This window comes from Chrysemys picta, chromosome 1 (assembly GCF_011386835.1).
Source record: "Chrysemys picta bellii isolate R12L10 chromosome 1, ASM1138683v2, whole genome shotgun sequence".
Lineage (NCBI taxonomy): Eukaryota > Metazoa > Chordata > Testudines > Emydidae > Chrysemys > Chrysemys picta.
This window is the reverse complement of record NC_088791.1, coordinates 155,174,896-155,189,022: the sequence shown is the minus strand read 5'-3', so window position 1 is coordinate 155,189,022 and position 14,127 is coordinate 155,174,896. Positions and strand designations below refer to the sequence as shown.

At 44.4% G+C, this 14,127-nt stretch overlaps 1 protein-coding gene across 2 annotated transcripts in view; it reads right to left on the bottom strand.

The window, feature by feature from the left end:
- Positions 1 to 14,127, bottom strand: part of LOC101935267 (coagulation factor V-like) — a 57,017-nt gene that overhangs the window by 17,524 nt on the left and 25,366 nt on the right. For both annotated transcript variants that reach the window (XR_010593998.1, XM_005294524.4), the window contains exons 12-16: positions 12,687 to 12,899; positions 10,528 to 12,349; positions 7,876 to 8,050; positions 2,367 to 2,603; positions 428 to 635 (exon numbers count right to left, since the gene is read on the bottom strand). Coding sequence is in view for 1 of the 2 variants with exons in the window: in XM_005294524.4 (XP_005294581.2) it covers positions 428 to 635; positions 2,367 to 2,603; positions 7,876 to 8,050; positions 10,528 to 12,349; positions 12,687 to 12,899 (2,655 nt within the window). In the remaining variant the exon portion in view is untranslated. The remainder of the gene's footprint in view (positions 1 to 427; positions 636 to 2,366; positions 2,604 to 7,875; positions 8,051 to 10,527; positions 12,350 to 12,686; positions 12,900 to 14,127) is intronic.

Here is a 14,127-nt window from a genome sequence, read left to right as displayed (position 1 = left end):
TTCTCTTGAAACTGCTTTTTGATGGAAAATTGATTTTTTTTTAAATGAAATTCACACAGAAAAGGTTCTGTTTTCCATGGAAAACTTCAACTTGTGTTGAAAATCCTGAAGAACCAGGGAGATTATGGTTTTCAGCCCAAAACTGAAAACTTCCTGTTCAAAACCTGAAAAAAAGTCAAAATTTTCTTTGAAAAATTTTAACAAAAACATATTTTCTGTTTTTGTCAACATTTTCCAACCAGCTCTAGTCTATATGCATATTCTATTTTTATATGCACAAGGAATACTGCATATTAAAAAAAAAAGGTGCATGCAAATGATGTGTGCGTGCAAATTTGCAAGTGCACCAAGAGAAGCTGGGTTGAAGTCTTTAATGCCTTCCTCTTCCCTCCCAACATGAATAACCGACAAAGGAAAACAGTAGTACCATGGAATTTATGGTATTTTTGCACTTCTGAGGTCTTCTTAGTGTAAGTCCTTTTGGAATGCTTATTGAAGTACCAGCTTTTCTCTTCATCAAAGACCATAAAAAGCAGGACAAACTCTCGGGTATCTACTGGCCTGTTACTTGTACTGAGGGTTCCCTTTCGACAGATCAAGATTGGACCAATCAAGCCTGAGTGAATATCTTTCTCCTGGAAGGCAATAAATACAAATTAGAAGTAAAAATTAGGGTTTCCCAAAATACGTCATTAATAACAATTTGCATATTCACAGGGGCTTTCATTTGAGGATTTTCCCTTACAAATGTTAAGATTGGTGCACAGGAATTGCCAGACTGGATCAGACGCGAGGCCCGTCCAGTTCAGCATCCTGTCTCCAGCAATGGCCAGTGCCAGATTTTTTTTCATGTTTTTTAAATAACCCTAAATGTATGCTGCCAGTCTGTGATCCCCGTCTAGTTCTGCAATATCCTTTTTGAGATGGGTGGCCAGTTCCACACATACAGTATCCAGAGGAGGCTGTACCACTGATTACAGGAACGATTATAATGCCATTATATATTGTTCCCCCTCCTATTCTGTATGCATCATAACATTTTGTTTGCTTTTTCACCTGCAGCTGCACATTGAGCAGAGCTTTTCATTGATCTGTCTGCAGTGATGCTCAGGTACCGTTCCTGAGTTGATATGGTTAATTTAGAACCACATAAAGTGCAAGTAGTTAATGCATACAGGACAGAAAATGTTAATTTTGTATACATCAATACTGAATTTAATCTACCATCATGTTGCCCACTCAACTAGCTTGGTTAGGACCCTTTGAAGTTCCTCACAGTCTTCTCTGGACTTGGCGAACCTAAATTAATTGTGTCATCAATGGATATTGCTACCTCACTAGTCACCTCCCCCTCTTTCCAGGTCATTAGAAAAATGTATTGAACAACACTGGAGCTAATACACAACCTTGTGACCCCTTGCTGTTAGCCTTTTGCCATCATGAAAACTGACCTTGAGGTTCTTACCCACGAAAGCTTATGCTCCCAGTACTTCTGTTAGTCTCAAAGGTGCCACAGGACCCTCTGTTGCTTTTTACAGATTCAGACTAACACGGCTACCCCTCTGATACTTTTAATCCCACTGTTTGTTAACTCTTTTAACCAGTATTTGATCCATGACTATACTCAGCCTTGCAGTCTATGACTACTTACTTTCTTCAGTAGCCTCCTGTGCATGACCTGGTCAAGGGCCTTTTGAAAGTGTAAATAAAATATGCCATTTGATTCTGCTTTATCCGCTATTTTACTGACACATTCAAAGGATTCTAACAGATTAGTGACACAACTTTCCTTTTCAGAAACCATGCTGGATAGACCCTATCATACCATGATCTTCCAGATCTTTTATTTATTCTAGTTGAATGATTATTTCACACAATTTACCAGGTAGAGAAGTAAGACTTAATTAATAAAGGTTGGGTAAAGGTCCCATTTTACAAATGAGGAACCCAGATCCAAGATGTATTTGCACATCACATTGCAAACACGGGGGCTGGACGAATCTCTCAGCTATGCTATATTCCTAACTAAGGGCCTGATCCAAAGTCTACTAACTCAACAGAAACACTTTGGATCAGGCCCTAAATTTGGGATAGAGGGTCTGATTCCCCATTGCCTTGTGTAGTTACTGAACTCTATGCAAAGTGGCTATGAAATGCTACCAAATCAGAGTTCTCCACCCACTCATGCCAGTGGCAGCAATTTATATTCACTTTCCATAGGCATAAATGATTAGATGAGGAACAAGAGTCACGAATCAGGCCCAATAGGAAGCAATGCAAAGTGCTGTGAAACCAGTATTTCAGCAACAAGATATAGTAGCTGTTATCCAACAGACTCCAGCACCCTTCTGCTTAGATTTCCTTACCGGGTTTACACCGGAGTAATAGGCCCAGGACCTACAGGCTGCCCCAGGTTGTATAGGTCCAGACCGCTTGGTTGCAAACCATACATAGGTATAGGTGTCATTTGGCTGAACTGCATCATCCTTTTTGAACCAGTCTGGAGACTCATCTTCATAACTCCTTCCCTCAGAGGATTTCTCATAGAAAAGCCCATGGGAATGGAGGGAATATGGTCTGGATGCCAGATTTTTAAAATGAACCTAGAAAATAAATAAAGGCAGATTCTCGATTAGCAGATTTGGGCCTAAACCAAAACTCCAGGCATAAAACACCCATGAACTGTGTAAAGTACAAATTCAGGATTCAGATTTGTCCACTGATTATGGGCTAGATTGTGCCTGGTTGGAGGTGGGGAGTGTAACTCCTGACCCATCTTTCTGGGGTGCAGCAGACTCCACTGTGCATAGCTAGTAGTATGTGGGGAGCAGGGTAATGGCTCCGCCTACTCCTTGCCCCCTTTTCAGCACTGTTCCCAAGAGGGAGCAAGTTGGTAGCAGCCCCTGTATTCCTCTGAGAACCCCAATTCCAGGCAGGTCTACCATGGGTTGCACAAGGGGGATAGGGAGCCTTTATTCTTTCTTACACCCTTGGGTGGCTGTGTTAGATGGGGCACAAGCTGGTTCTACAGTAATACTAGATCCTAGTGTATGTAATTCCCACTGATGTCAATAGGAGTGTCTCTATTATACATCTCCCTCATCCCAGAGGTGGACTGCCAGGGCAAGGAGCTGGTCTTTTCTCCCTCACTCAGAGGATGGAGTTCCAAGATTAGGGTTGGCTTTTGTCTCCCCTTTTCTTGTTCCTGATTTTTATGCAACTCATCTGTTCCCTCGATGTACGAGAGAGCCTGGTCAAAGAAGTTCGAGATAATGAGCAGGTGGCTAATTGTTCGAATGGTGGTCTGGTGAGGCATTTCAATACCAGGTTGAGGTCTCAATGTTGGTGTAGGTCATCACACATCTGGGTGAACATTTCTGAGACCCCTGAGGAAGCGTTTTGTAGTTGGGTGTGCAAATGTCGAAGTTCCATCGATCTCTCGGTGGAATGCTGAAATGGCTGCAAGATGGACTCCGATCAAGCTCATCGTTAAGCCAGTGCTTTTCAGCTCCAATCTAAGATTAATGGTAGCGCAGCTGTATCGCTCATCAAGTGTCTTCCTTGACACCAGGCAGAGAACCTCTTCCATTTTTGAAGCGATGTGTTTCTCATACTCAGTTTCCTGCCGTTTAATAACACGTTTGACTTGTTCCGAGCAGGTTATTTCGTCATGGTGGAACCATTCAGAAGCCACACCTGTAGGTGGAGTATCTCCAGTCGGGTGGAGAGTGTGACCATTGTGTTGAGACAGCAGATCCAACCGGCGAGGGAGAGCTTGCAGGGTGCATATCGCCATGCATAACAGGTAAGGATACTATGCCTGCCTGGGCCATGTCGGGACTGTAAGGATAACTTTGGCTCTGTCTGCTCGTATCTTGTGTATCACATGTGATATGACTGGTATCGTGGAAACACATACATGAGCGGTGCCTCCCATTTGATGAGGAAGGCATCGCCTAATGACCGGTAGTCCCAGTCCTGTTCTTGAGCAGAACATTGCGCATTTGCGATTCGTTGGGGATGCAAACAGATCGATGGTGGGAGTGACTCACTGTTTGAAGATTGAACTCAAGACCTCTCCATTCATCTCCCATTCGTGATCCTGGGAGAAGTAGCTGCTGAGTGTGTCTGCTGTCGCATTCTGACAGCCTGGCAGGTAACACTGAGATGTTTACGTTGTGTTGTATGCACCAATTCCAAAGTCTCACGGCTTCTGTGCATTGAGAATGTGAACGAGCTCCTCCTTGCCTGTTGATGTAGAACATGCAGGCGATATTGTTGGTCGTAATTCAAATGGATTTGTTCCATATAGAAGGTAGGAAGTGCCTGCAGGCGTTGCAAACTGCTCATAGCTCTAGCAAAAATTGATGTGCAGTGGAGTCTGTCACGGAGACGATTTGCCTTGTATCGTTTGTTGACTCATGTGAGCACCCCAGCCTATCTGTGGTGATCACTGTTGTCAGGAGTTCTGTTGAAAAGGGATACCCATACAGATATTTTGTGGTCTTGTCCAGCATTGTAATGAGTTGAGGACATTTGGTGGAACTGTGAGCCGTTTGTGTAGGTTGTGTTTGCTTGGTATGTATACCGTGTTTACCCAACCTTGTAGACTTCGCATATGTAGTCTTGCATGTCGTACCATGAACATTGTGGCTGCCATGTATCCCAGTAATTGTAGGATCGTGTGAGCCTGAACTTGAGGACTGACTTGTACCTCTGAAATGAGGTTTGTGACATTTGTGAATCTGGTAAGGGGTAATGATGCCTTGGCTTCTATGGCATCAAGGTGTGCCCCGATAAAGTCTAGCTGTTGGACTGGGTTTATGGTTGATTTCCATTCTTTTTTTGTAGACTCCGCTCCTGGAATAGTGTGAAAGTGGACTGGACTGCATTCATTGTGTCTCGTAGGCAATCGTCCAGGTAGGGGAAAATCATTATTCCCTGTTTGCACAGATGAGTCGCTAACCTCGCTAGAGTTTTGGAGAAGAGACTTGGTGCTGTGGATAGGCCGAATGGTAGTACTCCATATGGGAAGTGTTCTCGTCTACCGTGAATCGTAGACATTTCCTGTAAGCAGGATGAATGGTGATATGGAAATAAGCATCCTATCTTATCTCCTAGAACTGGAAGGGACCTTGAAAGGTCATCGAGTCCAGCCTTCACTAGCAGGACCAAGTATTGATTTTGCCCCAGATCCCTAAGTGGCCCCCTCAAGTATTGAACTCACAACCCTGCGTTTAGCAGGCCAGTGCTCAAACCACTGAGCTATCCCTCCCATCTTGGACGTCGAGGGCTGAAAACCAATACCCCTGTTGCAGCACTGGGAGTATCGTACCCAACGTGACCATCTTGAATTTTTGGGATCTGACAAACTTGTTGAGGTTCTGTAAATCCAGGATGGGTCTCCATCCCCTGCTCTTCTTCTGGGTCAGGAAGTAATGGGAGTAGAATCCCTTCTCTCTGAATTGTAGGGATACTTGTTCCACAGCACCTAGTTGTAGAAGATGATTGACTTCTTGTCGTAGTAGGTGCTCATGAGAAGGGTCTCTGAAAAGGGACAGGATAGGGGGTTGGGTAGGTGGGTGGAAGGTAAAGGGGACAGTGTATCCTGACTTGATAACTTCCAACACCCACTGGTCTGATGTTATGGTGGCCTAGATGTGGTAAAAGGGCTGGAGTCAATGGCCAAAAATTGGGAATGGGTCAGGCATGAGCGCTGTTTCATGAGGGAGGTCGTTCAAACCCTCGACCAACTTTTCAAAATTGCGGTTTTGGAAGTGCCGCCTGAGAAGTCGGCGCCTGAGATTGAGGTGGTCGCCGACGTTGTGATCGTTGACGCTGGTGTTGTTGCCTGTTTGAGGAGTCTCTAGGTCTCTGAGATGGTATCTCTTTCTCTTTGCAGGGGGGGTGTAAATCCTCGAAGTGCAGAGCATGGCATGAGAGTCCTTCACTGAATGAAGGACCCTGTCCGTCTTCTGAGAGAAGAGTTGTTCCCGGTCGAAAGATAAGTCTTCTACTTTTGTCTGGAGTTCTTTTAGTATCCCCGAGGCCGGAAGCCAAGAGGCTCGGCGCAGTACTGAGGCTGTGGCTATCGTTCTGGCTGCCACGTCTGCTGTGTCCAATGCTGCCTGAAGGGCTGTTTTGGATCTGAGCTGGCCCTCGGTGATGACAGCCCGGAATTGTGTGTTTTTCCTCTGGTAGCTCAGAGGTGAACTGGGCCAGTTTCCCATAGTTGTCGTAGTCATATTTGGCCAGTAGCGCAGAATAATCGGCCACCCGAAACTGAAGGACACCGGAGGAATATATCTTACGTCCGAACGAGTCGAGTCTTTTGTGTTCTTTGACATGGGGTGTAACCTTGAATTGTGGCTGTTTGTTACGGTGATTTACTGCCTCGACAACTAGTGTCCTGGCAGGAGACCGCCTCTCTTTTCGCAGACCTCTCTGCGGAGACATTTGAGCCCAAATTTTTTGTTTTTTCAGCAGGTAGGTCTCCTTTTCCATCTTGAGGAGTGTCTAGAGAGGCTGTTTGCTTGTTCTCCTCAGGCTGGAGGGACTTCTCTATCAAGATTATTTTAAGCCGGAGATCCCTGTATTACTGGGCTCTGGCTTTCAGGTTGCTGCAGTGGGAATATTTCTCTGGAATATACCCCTCACCCAGGCAGCGTATGCATAAAGAGCATCCATCTGAAACGGGCATGGCATCATGGCAGGAGCTGCATTGTTTGAAGCCTGGAGACCCCGGAATTTTAACTAGTAACCGTCCCTTAATGGGGGGGGGGGGGCGGAAATGTTGTCTAATGAACTAACAAGAAATTTGTTTTTGTTTTACTAACTCCCCAACAGCTTATCTAAATATTTATCTAAAAATTATTGCTTAACGGTTTTAGGGAGAAATGCTAACACTGCCCCTTCGCTCCCTTTTTAGCGGAAGACATTGAGAAGGAGCTGGAGGGCTCGGGTTGTGCGCATGCTACACACAGCACCAACGGCACCACGAGACACCTACTGTACACCCGCGACCCACGCGGACACTGCTACCATACATCTCCAATTGACGGCGCTAAGGGATACTACTCGAAGAACCACCTGTTTCATTCAGTCCATCCCATGAGAGGTCAAAACCTTCCTTACAGTAAATATTCTAATACACTGCCCAGTTTTAAGTCCCAAGAGATAGTGACCGCTTCTCTTGGGGAAGACTATTCCACCGTCTCAAAGAGCTTATTCACAGGAAATGTGCCCTTTTGTAATATTCCCCTGTTACTACTAGCTATAATCCTTTGTATCGTATTTATTATTTGTATTGCTTCCACAGCATCCTTAATCTTTATGTGATGGCCGGCATCTTGGCCACCATGCAGAGATTGAAGTGAGAACCTCCAGAACTAAAAGCATGAGTGGCTACAACTTGAGCTAAAGCTCCATACCTGGCTGTGAGTGTGGGGGGGGACTGTGACAACTCCTATCCTCTGGCTCAGAGGGGGGACCTGTAACACATACTGACCAGAGAGTCATTTACACTAGAACTGCTCAACATTTTCACACCAAAGTATTTTTAAGACAAAAAAGGACTTTTCGGACAAATATAAACATTTTCATTTTTGTCTAAAGTTTCAGGTTTTTCAGTGAAAAATTCATGTTTCAGTTCAGTTTTGGGGAAAATTATGATTTCAAAAAGCAAATCTCCCTCCCCTCGCCCACTTTTTGGTTTTGTGTTAAAAACAAAGCTTTTTTGGTGGGAAGTTGTAAAAAAAAATTTTCTTCAAGATGTCCCACCAAAAATGATTGATATTTTTCAACCAGTTCTAGCTCAGCCTCTTCAGATCCTTGTAAGAAACCTTCATGCACCAAACACCTGAAGCCTTGACTTACTTGGATGACATCATCTACCTCAGCCCTGATAACAGGACCCAGGATACCCAGGTGTTCTTCATACTCCCCTTCAGGCTCCCGAGTTGTAAAGGTACTATCCACATAGCTTCGGAAAATCACTTTTTTGTATATGGTGTTGCCCCCACCATGTCTGGTTCTGTCATTCCTCATTGTGCTGAGGGGAACATAATGGAATTAGAACATAATGGAACAAACATCATGGAATTAGAAAAATGGACATCTTATGATGAAAATTAAAGACCTACACATAAAACCCCCTCAAGATGTAGTCTGAGAAACAGTTACATTTAGTGTTGGAATGCTTTGGAGGAAAAAGAATCAGCACAAATGTCAGTGATTCACACTGAAAAATGTATGATCCAGGGTATTAAAGTGACTACAAAATGATATCACTACATTCCGTTTTTCTCCACAGTGATTCCACACCAAATTTGCTCAGTTTGCAAATCCTAAAATAGTTTTTCTAACCACCAGTGATGAAAAATTTCTCTAATATCTGAAAATCCATCTGGGCTATTTATACTTCTTACACCATCATCCATAAGAAACTGAATCAGCACTTAGAGTTTTGGTGAGGCAATAAGAATCCAGCTCCCTCTCCCACAGATGTATCGGCACTGGAGAGCTAATGGGAATAAAGGATGTAATTAGTTATCAGCTATAATTAAGAGGCACATGAGGAAGTGATGCTGACAGCTCAGTGAGAAGGTGTCCCGTTGCATATTTGCCATTTGGTCACAACCACGTTTAAAAATGCAACTGAACTGCGGAGAAATAGGAGTTTAGTCCCTCAGTCACCTAAGGTACAACTACACAGCCCACAGCAGACTCGGGCTTGCACTACCCAACTAAAAATAGCTGTGTAGATGTGGCTTCGGCTTTGAAGGCTAGGGAGGGGGGTGGGAGTCAGAGACCAAGTGCCAGCCTGTGCTTCAATTTCAACACACTGTCTACACAGCTATTTTTATAATGTTAGCACAAGGCCAAGTATGTTGAGCTGCACTTGGAAGGCTTGCTGCCGCAGACTGTGTAGATGTACCCTTAGTGGAAGAGCACTACTCCTCTAGTGCCTAGAGCGAAGGCCTGGGGATCATCTCTTGCTCATGCGGCTCTGAATTATAGCGGATAACTAAATACACCCTTTATTCCCATTAGCTCTCCAGTACCGATACATCTATGGGAGAGGGAGCTGGATTCTTATTGCCTCACCAAAACTCTAAGTGCTGATTCAGTTTCTTATGGATGTAGGTTCTATTCTCAACTCTTCCAAAGACTCAGGGACAGATCCTCAGCTGGGGGAAGTTGTCACAGCATCATTGACTTCGCTTGTGCTATGGTCATTTATATCAGCAGCTGAGTGTCTGCCCCACACAGGGCAAATCATTTCAATATTTGAGCTTCAGGATTTTTACACATGGAGAACTCAGAGCCCTCTGGGTACTCTTGCAAATACAAATAATGAAGGTGGCGCTGAAGCAGGGTCTACATGGGGAAAGTTGGGAACGGGGAAATAGACAAGTTTGTCAAGTAGCCAGGAAATACAATTTGAAAAATACACAGTTCGGAGACTGAATTTGCTGTAGTGAAACTATTTCTGCTCCTGTCCTAAATCACCCGACAATGAAAATTCAGGCTGTGCAAATATTTTTGTGGGTAGCAATTTTAGGGGGAAAAAAGGCAGATTTTGCAAAGAAATATGCAATCACTGGTAATTTTGCATGGTTTGATTTAAACGTTGATCTTCGTTGCAATGAAATTTCAAATTTCTAACAGGTTGAATTTCTCTCTCAGAAAAACGGGATTACAAATTCTTGTTGGGAAATAAAGCCACTTTTTCCAAATCAAAACAAAAAGGTGAACATCTCAAATTTGGGGTTCATGCGCGATGGTCCAATCAGTTCTTGATCTCTGCTAAGACTAGCAACAAGGGGATTAATTAAAATCATCTATGGTGGTGGTGATTTGCATGATGTGGATATTTATCTGCTGGGAACTGGACTGAGAGTCAAACTCTTCATTTTGTACTGTAGATTGAACACCACTTCAGATGGTGGGAACTATAAGGCTGGAATTTTCAGTGGGGCCTAAGGGTGTTAGGGTGATTTTTCGAAGTGACCTAAGTCCCTACCTACCCAAGCTGGATTTAAACTAGCAACCTATAGGCTCTCTCTTGACTGAGCCCCAAACCATCCCATCTACACGTACTTAGACACCAAGCTGAGGTATTGATGTGGACCTCATTATTGTAGTATCTGAGCACCTCCCAATCTTCAATGCATTTATCCCCACAAAAGCACCTGTGAGGTAGGAAAGAGCTTTATCTCCGTTTTACAGAAGGGGAACTGAGGCACAGGGAGACTAAGTGACTTGCCCAAGGTCACACAGGAAGTCTCAGGCAGAGCTGGGAGTTAAACCCAGGTCTCCTGAATTTCAGGCTAGTGCCCTAAAGCACTGGTCCTTCCTCTCTTCCTCTTCACCTACTGCATTACAGATTGTTAAACTGAACAGCACTTGTGTTTAAGAAATCCCATAACCCTTCAACAGTAGCTTTGCTGTGGGACAGCTACCTGAATCAGTGGCCTGGTATTTAGCAACAGGGTGTGAGGCAAGAGAGGAAGAATTTGGCCCAACCTTTTCTTTAGTCCTGCATAGTCCCAGAAGACCTCTTCGGCTGCAATGTAGTATCTCCTCATGTTCCCTCTGTTGTGTAGATGATGCACAGCAATGTCATCAGGGTTACGGACATTATTAATGTTGAATCTGGGGTCCCTTGTATATTGGTCATCTGCAATTTCCAAACGGTCAGAGCCTCCTGGAACATGCTCCTTGGAGTCCCCATTCCCACTGGGAAGCCCTATGATGACTGGCTTAAATTGTCTTGGGGTCAGCGTGTAGTTAGCCCTGCTTGGCAAAACCGGGAGGTTGGCCTCACTGGGCAATACTGTATTGTTGGTCTCACAAAGGGACACTGTGTAGCTGGCCTCACTGGACAATAATGTGCAGTTTTGCTCTCCAGGTATCTTTGGGGGTCTCGCACCTCTGGGTGTCAATGAGAGACTACTATAGTTTTGATTATCCTTTTTCCTCCTTCGGGTCTTGATGCGAGTCACAGATGTACTCAAGGTGCCATTCACATTTCTCTCTTCCCCTTTCAGAGTTGGATGCTTGCTGCTTACTTTCCAATGACCCTCTGTAAACTGTGAGTAGCCTTTGAATTTTCCTTGCTTCTTCTTATTCAGGGATACACTCTCTCTTGTAGGCATTGTAGCATTTCTGGAACGATTCTGTAATTTATCAGTAGCCTGAGCTGAATTTGTCTCCATCCCATAACTCTCCTTCCCAGATGCCAAATTCCTTTTCTCATTCATAATTTTAGATGGAGACTTCATATCTCTTGGCGACAGCTTTCCCAGCATGTCCTTTGCCACCACTGGGCTGCGAGTAGAAATTAAGATATCCGATGCATAATCTAGAGTAAAATTTCTTTCTTGTTTATCTTTGGGTAGTTCTAAGTCCGGGAGATTGAACATGTTTAACTCATTGTTTTCTGCCCTGTGTCCCACAGCAAAAGTCAAGTTATCTGCATGTTTGGGAAATTCAGCATTTTCTTTCTTGGTTTCCTCCTCCTCTACTTCCTCCGCATCCTGGTCCTCAACATATTCATTTGGAAATTGGTCCGTCCCTAACATATCTGAACTGGAGAAATTGTATTCTCCTCCTGAATTTTCCTCTTGAGGCTCCTCTGAATAGAGTGTTGCAAAGGAGGACTTCATGCTGTCCCCTCTGTCAGGTAACAGTTCTGCTGCATCTTTTGTTTGGGCTTCTTTCCTGGTCCTCAGTAGTTCACCTGCAAGTGTTTTCTCATAATTTCCTGACATCTGACTCCGATTTGCTTCATAGTCACTTTGGTTTCCAGCTTCAGATGCCAAGCCAGGACTTACTGCTGTTGTGGTGACTGGAAGTGACTGTTCTTCTGCCACTGTGTAATTTTTATGGAGGGACCCAGCCTTGGTTGGGAGAGGAGCAGTACTTTGAGTTTCCAAGAGCACATCAGTGTCCAAGGTATCACTGAATGGCGGATCTGAGCCAGCAGCCACATCAGCACTCTTAGTGCTGGTGCCAAAGTTCTCATCTATGGCCAGAGCAGTAAGATTCAGCATTTCCTCCTGGACCTTTGATTTCTTCCCAAATGTCCGAAGTCCCAAACTTGAGGCCAGAAAATCTTGGTAATCAAAATCATCAGAAGACTGCTGGTTTTTTTCTGTTTCTCCTCCAGTTTGGGGTGAGGTGACAGGCACATTTTGATGAGTGTTCTCAGAGGGGAATTCTATGATATCATATGGGCCACCCTCATCAGAATAATCTACATCTTTTTCACGCTTGGCATCTCTAAACCTCAGCCTCATGCCATGGCTCATCTCAGGGAAACCCCAGGATGCAAAAAGCCACGTACCTGCAATTGAAAAAAAAAAAAAAAAGTACTACGTATTATTTTTACAGAGAACTTCAATACTGTGCCTCAAATGACAGTTATACAACTAGTCCCACAGTAAAGACTTTTTTGGGGAGTGCTCAAAAGCAATAGAGAATCATCACTAAGTATAGCATATGCACTGCTGTGTCATGTGCAGCCAGCATACATATACCCCATGTGTGTCAATCACTCTTGCTGTAATCTAGGGAAAGATTTAGATGGGCTGAAATTTTGTATGCAATTTATACAAAGTCCTTATGGACTCTAGCTACGAAATCTCTTAGCAGATCATTAAACACAGCAGTCTGCCACTTACCAGCATTGTTCATTTCTACAGTGACCGATTCTCCACTCATGGGAAAAAGATTCAGTACATCTTCATACTTCCCTTGAGTCAAAAAAGTGTGACCAGAAAGGTGTATGGACGCTACCTCATCCTGGGTGCCAATACTGGAGATGTGCCACTGTACAATTCTGTCATGGGGAAATTCCAGGATTTCAGTGCTGTCAGACATGTAGCCATTTATTGCTAAAACAAAGCACAAGATATGATATTACTGCACCTTAAAGCCTCACCAGCATGCAAGACGGTAAGCTAAATTCACGCCTTCAATGGAGTGACAACAGGGATGTAACTGACATCTTTGTATCCAGACAGAAAGATTATTGGCACTCTAATGAAATTGGGCTGCAATCCAGTCACCTTCATTTGAAGGGACACCATTAGGTTTAAAAAAAAAATAAATAAATCACATATTAAAATAACATTCCCTTACCTCTGTTCCTAGTCACCCTATATTGGATTCAGGGTGAAATAATTCAAATATATATTTTAAAAATTGTTTATTTTATACATTTCTCTCAGCTAGCTAGGGTGAAAATAGACTACGAGTCAATTTCACTTATGTTTACTTCTCACTTTTGGGTTCTGCATTACTCACTGTATAACACAGGTCTGTGGGTGACCTGGGCCGGGTACACTGGGGAGGGTGAGAAATGGGCTCCCAGTGCTTGTGCAATCATAGTCACCAGCTATTGTGGGCGGGCACATGCCTTCAGGACACATGCTCAGATTCACAAGCTAGAGTCAAACACTGGAAGAAACCCCAGCAGTTTCTCTGGCTGCTCTGCTATCCTGTGTGTTCCTGGACCACATGCTCCCTCCTGATTCCCTTGTGCTGTGGCTCTGAGGAGGCAGCTTTTCAGAACTACATGCACTGAGGCCCCAGACAGGGCTGTGCAGCCAGGCTCCCCTCCCCACTGTCAAGTTAACAGATTCATTAACACTTACCAATTGCTTAGTGCCATGCTCATAGCTGCAGCTTGCTCCAAACCCAAAAGCATGCAGTACGAGGCATGCAGCTGCTTGGCTGACTTCTGGACTCTTCCCAACATCCCTCCCTTTAGTTCCCTCCTGATTCCTTCCCCCATCCACCCCAGGGCAAACAGATGCAGCATCATAGATTGTTCCTTGTCACCACCCCAGGAACCCTGCCAGCTCCTGCCCACTATAACCACTCACCCCCAGTATCCATTCCCCTCTGCCAGGCTCTACGCAGACATTTACCAGAACCCCAGTCCCTCACCCAGGTACTCTACCTCTCTGCCTCCCACAGTCACGGATACCTCCACCCCCCACCTCCAGGTGCTACCTCAATGGACTGCAGTTGGTGGCCCAGAAGCCCATGCAGGGCTGCTGAGACCACTCTTACTTCCCCTTCCTGGTTTACGTTTGCCTGGCTCATGATGAGCTTGTT